This window comes from Alligator sinensis, unplaced genomic scaffold (genome assembly GCF_000455745.1).
Source record: "Alligator sinensis unplaced genomic scaffold, ASM45574v1 scaffold481_1, whole genome shotgun sequence".
NCBI classification, from domain to species: Eukaryota; Metazoa; Chordata; order Crocodylia; family Alligatoridae; genus Alligator; species Alligator sinensis.
Genome location: NW_005842201.1, coordinates 802,875 through 814,747, shown reverse-complemented (window position 1 = coordinate 814,747; position 11,873 = coordinate 802,875). Strand labels below are relative to the sequence as shown.

At 41.0% G+C, this 11,873-nt stretch overlaps 1 protein-coding gene across 2 annotated transcripts in view; it reads left to right on the top strand.

The window, feature by feature from the left end:
- The window catches only part of GNAT3 (G protein subunit alpha transducin 3), a 54,039-nt gene that overhangs the window by 25,594 nt on the left and 16,572 nt on the right, over positions 1-11,873 (top strand). For both annotated transcript variants that reach the window (XM_025207609.1, XM_006026624.2), the window contains exon 3: positions 4,988-5,030. In XM_025207609.1, coding sequence (XP_025063394.1) covers positions 4,988-5,030 — 43 coding nt within the window. The remainder of the gene's footprint in view (positions 1-4,987; positions 5,031-11,873) is intronic.

Below are 11,873 nucleotides of genomic sequence, written 5' to 3'. Positions count from 1 at the left end.
GTCCAGAAGGGTTTGGTGGGATCTGGGGGGCTTGCAGGGTTTGTGAGGGCTCTCTCCCCCACCCCACCCCAGGACCAAGGGCTATTTTGAGCCCCCTGACCTGCCCCCACCCCAGATAAACACCCCCCCCACACACAAACCAATCCCCCATCCTTTCCTCCACTGGGATTTACTTTCTTGACTCCCGGCATTGGTGAATGCTGATTAAACCAGCACCAGGAGCAGCTTATGGGATGGGGACTTGGTGGGGTGGGGTTGGCTGGTCTGTTGTGAGGAGGGTTGTCCATCTGGGACTTGGGTGAGAGACCAGGGAACTAAAAATAGACTGGTGCTAGGGGACAGGTAGGAAAATCACAGGTCCGGGGCTGGAGCTGAGGCTGGGGCTCAGGGCCAGTGGCTGTGCTTTCCTAGGCTTCGGGCTGCAATGGGAACTGTACAGAAATTCAGGACAGTTAGATCAATCTAAAAATGGCCAACCCGATCTAAGTTAGAGTACCTCAGAGGTAGGGTTAACTCTAGATAAGGATGGCCATTTTTAGACTGATCTAACTTTCCTAGAACTTCTGTACAGTTTGCACTTAAATCAACTTAAATAGGGATCTGAGTGTAGGGTCCACACCTGAACAAATTGTGTTAGATTGGGTGGCCATTTCAACACTCTTTAACCTTCCTCTAACTTCCCTGAATGCATGTATGAACCTTTGGTGAACAGGCTCCCCTGAGGAGAAGGAGACAGAGTACTGCTCTGTTGCTCCAAGGCTGGACAGCTGGTCTTTGGGGCACCATTATAGTCTTCCAATCAGGGGGCTGGAATGCCTGTATGCTCCCATAGTGCTATATTTTTGTAGTGCTACAAAGCGCTCAGGCAAATTAACATCTGTCCACAACCACACCCACTTCTTATTCACCATCCACATCCTTCAAATCCCTCTTCAAAACATATTTATTCCATGAAGTCTCAACAATAAAATCCCCATAACCATCCAATAAGAGGCAATGATTTGTATAGGTGATATCTTTAATTGGACCAACTGTATAGTTAAGAGGGATTTAAACAAGATTGTGGCCATAAAGCACCATTCTTCAAGTCTATATTTGTTTATTCTACACTACCTATGCTTGCGAATGGTGACTTGATTCTAATGCATAATACATATTTATTTTGTATGAAAAAATGTGCAATGCTAAATAATAAAATAATCAAGCTCAATTGGGTTCACTTTGCTTAATAAGTGACTACATTTTTGAGCCGGTATAATCATTCATAACCTTTGGAAGTGCTATCTTCCAGTTGTCAGTCATTCCTAATCAACATTATTCTTTAAAATGATCAAAGGGCCAAGTTCTTCCTTCATAGGACTAATTTAGCAAAGGTCATCGGGAGTAACTTGGCTTAAAGCAATTTAAAGCAGTGCTGCAGTATTTCATATTTTAAGAAACCATGCTGCTTTTACAATTTATACTAGTCTGGGCAGAAATTAAGAGTTAAGATGGCCTAATATAGGTAAACTTAAAAAAAAAAAAAAAAAAAGCATAGTTTTGCTTCAAACCAGGACCCAAGCACTAAAAGTTTATGTAATCTCTATCCTTCCAACTCAAATCTTCTGACTGTAATACCACAAGAACAAACTTACTGACAAGATTCCCAAAACTATGTCACAGAGAATGGGTCAGGAATTTTCAACAACATGTTTCAGTTTTGGTTCATTAGAAAGGTCACTTAAGTCTGTTACAGAATATCTGGTGAGAACCAGAGAGGGGCACCCAGTTATTCCAGGTAAGTACTCTAGGCATTGAGCAACAGAGACAATCTCTCTCTCCCTATCATGGGCGAGGATGAGCACACACACACACACACTGAATATAAGTGGCATGGTTTCACCAGAAAAAATAGTTTTTTTATGGCACTCACTACGTATATAGTATACCCAGGTCTTTTGTTAAAAGAAATCAGGTTGCCTTTGTACCCCAATAAAAATGAAATCTCAAAATGTTTTATAAAACAAAATTTTGTTGGCCTGTTTCAAAAGTAGTCACTGACTCTTGGATGGCTCCATTCTTGAGAAGTCTTTCTTGAGGAACCTTTTGGTTTACTAATTTGAGGCACTAAAGACTTGAGGCCACTTCTGAAAATGGTAGCTCTGATGTTTTTTAGGTGTTGAAGACATGAAGTACAAGATAGGAGTCATGGATGACTATATCTGGTTCCTGGCAAGCTGGGAAAATAGCCATATAATACTTTTTAAAGTTAATTGAACTTTTCACAGAAAGAAATGAGGTTTGGCTTGAGCTGTGGGCCCAGATGAGCCTCAGTTCTTTTTTATTCACAACAGTTGGGATATGTTATCACTTCTTCCCTGGCTCTTCAGAAGGGAGCAGTGGTGACCAAAACCCTATAAACCCTTGGGCAGCAATTTAAGTGCTATTGTGGCTCTGAGCTCATTGTACTCAGTTATTGAAGTCCTGCTGTAGAGGGGGAGGAGGGGAATGTATGTATGTAAAGTTATAGTTCTGTTATTTTTTACCTTATCCTGAATGACCTGGCAAATGGAGTTAGCTGGACTTGAAGGAATAAGGACAGATGCAAAGTTGCAGTAGATTGTTTCTGTCCCATCCCCTTGAGAGCTAGTGCATCTATGAATGCTTGGGAACTGAGCTTAATTGCTCTATGTAGTCCATTATTTTGTTTTTATTGCTGGGTGATACATTAAAAATATATGCAGATGAGCAAAGATGCACCCATATGATAGAAATCCCAGATCAGCTCATTTGACCTTGAACAGGAACTCGTTTGCATATTATTTTCACTAACATCTTCCAGCTCCCTCCCTGCCCCTGCCCCCCGCAGCATGTGTACTTTGCATGAACGTCAATTTTATGAGTTTTCAAACTGAGGCCAGCAGGGGTGCATGGGGATTTGTTTCATCTTCCAAGGGTATTAGGAAGATACTGAATAACCTATACCAAATTTGCAATTTCCAGATGCAAAACTGATTGTTGACACAGTCGTAATTATTCACAGTGAGTGGCAGATGGCAGCAGCAGCTAACTTTGCATAATCTCAATATTTTTCACCAGCGCTTTTTGTAACTCATATTAAGAATTTCAGAACCTGTTTTGCATATGTCTTGCTATTGGTTGTGATTCATTTGCTTAAATTAATCACTGACATTTAAGTGCTATTCAATTTATAAAATCCGTTTAGAAAATGTTTGTAATCAATTCATTCAGTTCATCCAGTAAGCATCACTTAAAATAGCTACAGCCTGACTGGCCACAGGGCAAAAATGGATGCAAGTCAAAAATACGTTGCATCCACTTTGCATTCTTGAAATAAATGACTACAGACAGGGCAGGGCAATGGAGAATCACATACTTCAAAATTAGCTCCAAAATTATGGCCTTGTTCAACTTACAAACAGTTCGGCCAGATTGTGGTAGGTAATTTACTTACCAGGACTTGCTTCTCCCTGTTAGCAACTCTGGTAAGTAACTGCAGCCTCCCTTGCTTTGCAGTAGGAGAAGCCATTCTTCTTCACCTGAATAGAAAGACTGGGGTCATCCAGTTATATGAACCCAGACCTGACCAGATCTAGATCTCAAGTCCGCAACTGACTTTTAGTCAGCAGATGACTTCACCCAGTTAAAATCTGGAGGTAACATTATCATTTACACTTAGACCATACTAAGGGCACTTAAAATGTGAAGATGCTTACAGATGTTATCAAACAAACGAAAAACTTTGCCAGAAGAAGTGCATGTCAGATCAACCCAGGTCCACAGCATCTGTATAGACTGGACAGTTCAGTGGAGCTTTTTTGACGTTTTTATCCAATAGCTGATTCAATCAACTATTGGATAAAAGTGTCAAAAAAGCCCTACTAAAGCAGCTGATCTATCATTGGGCAAGCTGTGTTCAACTAATGAGATGCCTGTCCTGGGTATGTACTGGACTCAGCATGAGAGTTTATGGAGTTTAAAGTGCCTTTTTTTATGTCTGTAAGCAGCCTGCGCATCCACACATGAAAGCTTGTTAATTCATGCTAAGTGCCCTCTCAAAGTTATACTACATCAGGCAAGGTTTAACTCTGGGCCATGCTACCAAGCTCATGCCAGGGTAACTTCAGTCCTCTCCATGGAGATAAAACAAGCAATTTGCAGCACTCCAGCATCCCAGGATGCACCACTCCCAGTTCACAGTCCCCCCTCTTCTCCCCTCCACCTATGCCAGAGCAGCGATAGACTCCAGGTGTCCTGGCTCCTAGCTACACTTGTAGTGGCAAGTCAGAGCTGCACAGGCAAAGCACAATATTAACCCTTAAGTATGCGGTGAGCAGTCACATGGTATCTTCAATGCTGCTTAACATTCAATAGCTTTACTATGGTCTAAGTGTAACATATAGCTTCACCCTTGGTCAATACGGCTCGGGGAAGACATGGAGTTCTTCCTGAGCTGTGTCAGCGGCAAAGGCAATTGGAATCTAATAGTTTCACTCATGCCACTCTCTGATTTTACCTCACAGTACTTGGTTATGGAAAATACAAGGCAGAGCAAGATAACTACACCAGGTTTGTGTCCATAATGCCTCTGAGTCCATCAGCCAGGGAAATACCAAATGTCCACATTCCCTTCCACAAAAGCCATTTGGCTTTCTTGTGCGGAGAGAGGCACCTGCTGCACTATGTGGAACAATCAGAACTCAGACTTCTGTCACACTCCAGGGCAGGAGATTGTGGACAGCTCCCCAAGAAGGCAGCATGACTCAGAATTAAGGGTAGCATTTGCCTACTTTTTATCCATTAAGAGCTCTCCGCTGCTTTACCCACCTCATTGGATGTTGATAAAACCCAAATCTGCCCCTGCATCTTTTTTCTCTCTCTCCCTTTGTGCCGCCGTACAAATTTATGGAGTTTGCAAGGATTATGTTTAATGTCTACTAGAGTTAATTGAGCATCAGTCAACTTTTTGAACTTTTTCTTTCTGCAGGTGCTGGAGAGTCAGGGAAGAGCACCATTGTGAAGCAAATGAAGTAAGTGTATGACTATGTAGATGAAGCAGAGAATGTGACTATGTGCAGCATAAAACTATGAGTTGTTATAGTGACTTTATTTTTCAATAACATGCAAAAGAAATAATTAAAAAGATTGTCTTGGTTATTCGGCCCAGTAAAACAAGGCGTGACAGGGAATCTGACTGCTCTTTACAAATGTATCAGGGTAATAAGCAACTGGGAGGGGAAAATACATTTAAATTAGAGGACAATGCTGACACAAAAACAAAGTTGTTAAACTAATCTGGAATACCTGTAGGCTAGAAACAAGAAGTTGTTTTTCATCATCAAAGGAGTAAGGTTCTGAAACAGCCTCCCACTACAAGTAATGGAAGAGCTGGTTTAAAGTGGGTGCTTGATCAATTAATGAAAGTCCTCTGCAATAGTAGAAGACTACATTCATTGAAGCAGGAGGTCACTGAATGCAGTTGGAGTCCTTTGAATTAGATTGGAACATACAAAGAGAGCGGAGACAACCTATTAGCTTGCTAATGAAACCTATCTGATAAATCTTGCATTGATGCAACACCTACTGGAGTGAAAGGGAGTCTTCCCACTAGCTTCAACAGGATTTGCAGCAAACTGTAGATATCCTGTTAGGGAGTGGCAGTCAGTAGATAACCATTGATTAGTACGCACTTGCTCTAATTCATACTCATCACCACACCCCCTTGCAAGAAGGAAGATTGTTTTTGACTCCCAAAGTTTTGGGCCCACCCCCGAAACACTCACTGGAGATTGGAACAGAAAGGTATTTGGATTTTGCTACTATCCAAATAGCCTAGAGCTGTAACATCTATGATAGCCATTTACTTAAGGGCCTGGTTCTACTTGCATTGAACCTTGGCTTATTTCCATTGACTGCAAAGGGAATTGAGTTACACAGTGAATAAACTTCATCATGGATTATTCTATTATAAATCATAACTTGACAGTTCAGGTTTCTTATGATGTAATGAAACTGGCTTGGACTCAATAAATCATTTCATTTTCTCATTTTCAAATAGCCAAAGTAGCCAAAGTAGAGACTGCATGTCTGATTTGAAGAAGTAGCTCAACCGTACCAAGTCAGTAGCAACATAGCTCATACTTAAATGCATAACCCAAATTCTCCTGTATATATAATCTTGTAAAACCTTATAGGTTTATCTAGATTTCTTTTTCTAAATAGTCATTAGGCAAATACAGGGAGATTGGAAAACTGCAAAGCTGAGAGCATTGTGAACATATCCTCAGCTAATTAGCAGCAACCTGCTCCAAGGAAAACATTTTTTAGCAAGAGAAATTTTAATAAGTGAGCTACTTCATCCCTTATTTTTTTTTTTTTCCTCTCTCACAACCTTATTGACATATTTAAATAGCAACTTAGACTGTATTATGTGTTGGGGAAAATCACAGAATGATAGAAAAATGCCACAATAAAAATAATTTTCCTTTTTTTTCTACTGATTATGTAGAGAGACAATCTCAGCAATGCTTTCCCAACTTCCCATTTTCTATGAGATGTCTTATGTTTTACTGTTCTCCTTGGGCACATCTGCACATGCAGTTTAACATGCAGTAGCCTATTTTACTGCACATTATAGTGTCACAGCAAAAACCGTCCTAATATGGTAATGCACAGTAAAATTAGGCTGCTATGCTGTAAGCATCACTAAAAAAGTATGTTTTCACTGCTGCACATTAGGGCAGTCTAATGCACATTTAGTTAGTACCTCACATTAGAAAACGTTTATACACGTGCTTCAGGAGTGAGGAGAGGGTGCTTTAATTAGAGTGACTCAGAGAGTCACTAATTAGAGATTCACTCCAATTAAAGCGCCTGGAACATCTCATGTATCAGTGTCCTCATGCTTCAAAATGGTGGTGGAGACACTTTATCTGAAGCTCATCAAACGAGCTTTAGATAAAAGTGCTCCTGCCACCATTCTGAAGTGTGGGGATGCTGATACATGAGATGTAGGAGGCTGCTGGAGCACACTTCAACTGACCTGATTAATTGAATCTGCTCCAATGCACTGGAATTGCAGCACATCAGAACAGCCTCCCTGCTTGTGTAAAAGCACCCAGAGGTACTAAATGTAATGTGCCAGAACAAAAACTCATTAATGAACATGTAGATGTACACCTTATGAATAAAACTGAGAAGCAGAGTCAATTAGTTCACATGGGGCACATCTACACAAGATGCTGACTGTGCAGTAGCATGCCACAGCATGGACAGTGCTAATAAGCTACTGTGCAGTGCTATTAGGCTACTGCACAGTAGCATCACCTAAAAGATGTTCTTCGGCACTTTGTAAGTACTAAATAAATGCACCTTTACCAGAGTTAGAGCAGCAGTGCCTGCAAGCATTTTTTAGGTGATGCTACTGCACAGTAGCCTAATGATATGTTTGGTTTTACAACTAGAACAAGTACTAAATAAAAGCACAGTATCAGCTTTGCAGTAGCGTCTCATGTAAACACATCCACTGCTCTAATTCAGCAGTTTACCCTATTCAGCCAAATATGTCAGTAAGTACTTAAGTCACATGGAAGTTGTACATAAATTCATCCTTACTCTGAAATGCATATAAGTATGTTTTTTTCACCTGGGAAGTGAGAGATGGCTGACAACCACAGTTCTTAATGGCACGGAGAATCAGACTGAAAAGCTCAAGATCACTTTTAAGGCCCCCATGGCTATGAAATGTACAGCTCAGAGTGTGTTCCATACAAAAAATTGACAAAAATGAGGATTATCATTTTTCTTGCCTTTTTTGCATACTTTTTTTCCCCCATGGGCAGTGTCAAGTTTTTAGCAAAAGTGCAAAATTAAAGTATTTGCAGCCAAAAAACAAAACCATTTCGCTTTTGGGCATTTTTTTTTTTTCAACAAAATGTCACACACAGTAAGTATGGTTCACAAATTATGCTATTGTTAAAAGCCCAATTTTTCATTTAAGAAAAAGCATTAATGGACTATTTTTACCCAACCCTAATGAGGTTATTTTGATACAGGTAATATAATATTATAGAGAACAGATGATGCTATTATGTCTTTTATTGGTCATCTTGCTGGAGACCTGTTCCAAAACTCACTAAAGTCAGAGTCTATCCAAAACCTATTGACTTCAATGAAAAATGTCCTATGAAACTCTGGGTAAATTGACACTGCAGTGAGGAGATACCAGAACTCTAAGATTGGTACCAGAATCGCGGCAGAAGCAGGGTAGATTAGCCATAGCTGAGCTAGCTTGTTTAAACCTATACCACCCATGAATATACATTATACTACTTGGATACACTATAGTGTGGGAGGACATGCCATAGCTCAAGCTTGTGGTGTCTTAACACAGAAAAAAACCAAACATTTCAAACATGTGTTAACTGACCCTGCCTGTTGCAGCTGAATTAACCACACCTATCTGATAAAAATGGCATCTCCCTACACTTAATAACAGGAGACTACATTTCCTAAGGTTCACATGTCACTTATTATGAATAACACCTAACGCAACATGGTTTCAACTACATGAGGTTTTCTGTTAAAGGTTGTTTACTTTCCCAGTTAGGAACAAGGGCAATATTCCTCTGATGCTAGGTAGAGACATTCAAAAAGCGCAAGGCCGAATCAATCCAAGTTATACAGTTTTCTGTAAGCGGCGTAGTTTAGATCAGTAGTGAAGAAAACACACATTCATTCCTTGGTGGGGGAAAGGGAAAACGTTAGACTGGGTTCTGCCATTTTTAAACCAGTCTGTGTGTCCTAAACTCCTGTTCTGCTACTGGTATAGACTGGTTTTTGACCGCTTACATTGGTAAAAGTGTAATGTCTGTACCTGGCCCAAGTGTTAATAACTGATGTTACCTTCTGAGCATTTCAACATGACAACACTGGTTTTTAATCTTTTTTAAAAGAAGTCCATGCCCCCAAACTGTACTTGTATATGTTTCTCTGCTTGCTAAAGGCATCTTAAAAGTTTGCTGCTGCCTTAGAAGTCTACAGGGTAGATGACATGGAAGCTGCCAGATCAAGTAAATATAAGTATACGTATATAAAAAGCCTCAAGAAAAACCAAGGGCTCTTTTCCTCTAATTACAGTAGCATATTTTATTTTGGGTGTTTATATTTTCTTGGTCCCTTTGTTCTACAAATGTTTTGAAAGATAAAACAAAAAGCTTACATAGGTTGTTTTGGGATTATAAGCATCTTTGTCTCTCGTTTGATCTCATTCCCTCAGATATTTGCAACTCCACCGCGAAAAAAATCCCAGACATTTTTTTTTCAGTGCCACAACTTCCACGTGGACCCTACTGCTTTCTTTGCCATGACAGGCTAAAACAGCCAGCCTCAGAATTTGCATGTTCTGTGGTCTGGAGTTTCCTTGCATTTCCTCCCATCATTCATACTAAAGCACCTGTTCTCAGTACTGAGCCTAAAATGTTTTGAAAATGTATCTGATTTTTCCCCCTTTAAAACATGCTGTAACCACAACGGTTGAATTCCCACTCAGCTGGGTGACCTACTTTGCCTGTTATGAGCATGTGGACATTTCAAAATGATCCCAAAATGTCTTCGCTCCCCACCCCTCCCCAATATCCCACGCTGTCATGGATCCTCCACAATACATAAAATTGGGACATATGCAACTCTTCTTCCTTCTTGAAAGTTTTTACAAATGCTTGAGGTCTTTCTCATTTTGGGCCAGATGTAAACCACTGGCATCAGTGGGAGTCCCTGACTTCAGTGGGCTTTGAAACACTATATTTTCTTGCATACAGCATATACCCTTCATCTCCTCCCCAATACTTCCCATATATAGTATGCATCTTGTTTTGAAGAGAAGCCAGAAGGAAAAAAAGACAGGATCTTTGTGGTTATGAGTAGCAGCGGCTAAGGACCTGAACCACCTCCAAATTCTGCTACCAGCCCACATGCGAGGATGCTGGGTCTGGGCCCACATGCCCAGTCTAACCCTATTCTCTGGCTCTGGGGATGCACACTGGGTGACAACCTCACATGCTGAATCTGGGACACCATGCTGAGTCTCTTACCCATTGTGTTGGCTCTGGGGTCCAACCCCATACGCTAGGTCTGCCTGTGGACTAATCGCCTACACACACCATCCCCTCTCAGAGCTATGCCAGTTAATGCTGCCACTGTGCTGCCACTGCTCTCCCACCGCCAAATTTCTGGATCCATGGGGATCCATTTTTCTTGCAAATATTGTGCACATCAATTTTAACCAGCTGGTTCTAGGGGAAAGACATGGGTCATATGCATGAAAATACAGTAGATTCTAAATATTATTTTAATAATATAGCTGAAGCTACTAGCCCCTTTAGGTGCTAAAATCTAACCTGGACATATTATAGAGCATTTTCTTGTCTATCACTGCATGCAACATTGCATCTCCTGTTCCTAGCTGCAGAAGAATAATAGGATGCATGGACAGGTTTTATTTATTATTAGTCAGCTTCCCTTCTTTGACAGTGATGGCCTGTCTTCTGCATTAATATCTCTACCCAAAAAACCCAGTTCATTTAGACGTAGTCTGTCAAAGCTTTTACTGACCCGTGTAGTAAGTAAAGATTCCCCCTCCTCTTTCCAATCAGGTTGTAGCTCTGGGCCGTAGGAGTAGGAACTGCCTTTCTCCTACTCGATACCCTGTCCTCTGCTCTGAAGCCACAGAGGGGGCAGGGTGGAGGGAACTTGCTAGCCCAACTGTGTGGCTCAGTGGGACAGGGGAAAGAGAAAGAGTGGGCACCAGAAAGAGATGAAGTAATTTCTCCTCTAGAACTAGTGAGGAGCTGTGTGTCTTCCTATGTCATAATCTAATCTCTAGGCTGTTCCTGTAGCTGTGCAGCTCTGTGTCATTGCAAAGCTGCAATCCACCCCTCAGCATAAGATTAATTGACTTTTCTGTTCAACCTCCCTGTCCATCTGGCTATGGATTACAACACAGAGACAAGTCCCCTGTAACAATCCAGGTGCCACTGAGCCCTACAGGAAAATTGCAGGGGGATCCCTCAAAAAACAGACAGGTTTCTCAGTTTTCCTGACGTTGTGCAAATGGTTTACATAATGAAAGGAGGAAATAGAAATGGGATGATTTCTTGAATAAATAACTCAGGGCACATCTACATGTGCCACTGTGGTGATGTTGTTACTGCGCCATGTAACAATCCATACTGCGCCGAATGTGTGATGCACAGTTATTTTTAGCAGCTATTTTGCTGTAGCAGCATGCTATACCCGGGGAGCGCACTGGTATGGCAAAGTAGCTACTGGCCCTGTGGAGATGCCCGCGGATGCCGCGTTACTGTAGTGCATTGCTATAGTGACAGCATTACATGTAGTCGTGCCCTCAGAGTAGGAAAACATCACAGCAATTATGGCTGTAATCTAAAGAAGACTAATAAAAATAAAAGTGAGATTAAAAACAGATAAAGAAACCTCTATAGTAATAAATGGATTAGGAGTTAAAGTAGTGTACACGTATACAGAGAGGTGTACACAAACATCCAGTGTGGAGGAGTATCAAGAAGATTAAGATCAGTAGATAAGAGAGTTTTAAAAAGTGAGGAGGAAAGAAAAATTTACCACTGAATATACTTGAATATATTCAATAGTAAATGTTTTAAACACACACAGAATAGAGCTGTAATGCCAAATAAATAAAAGGAAGAGAGTTCTCAGCAGACTAATGGGAGCCTGTCAGGAGATGGGACAGGAATTTGTGCCTGTGCAACGACGTACGACACAAAGAGTTTCCATGGCTGCACCCACCAGCTTCCAGGCCAAGAACAGTTCCTTGCTAGTATATGAACCACCCC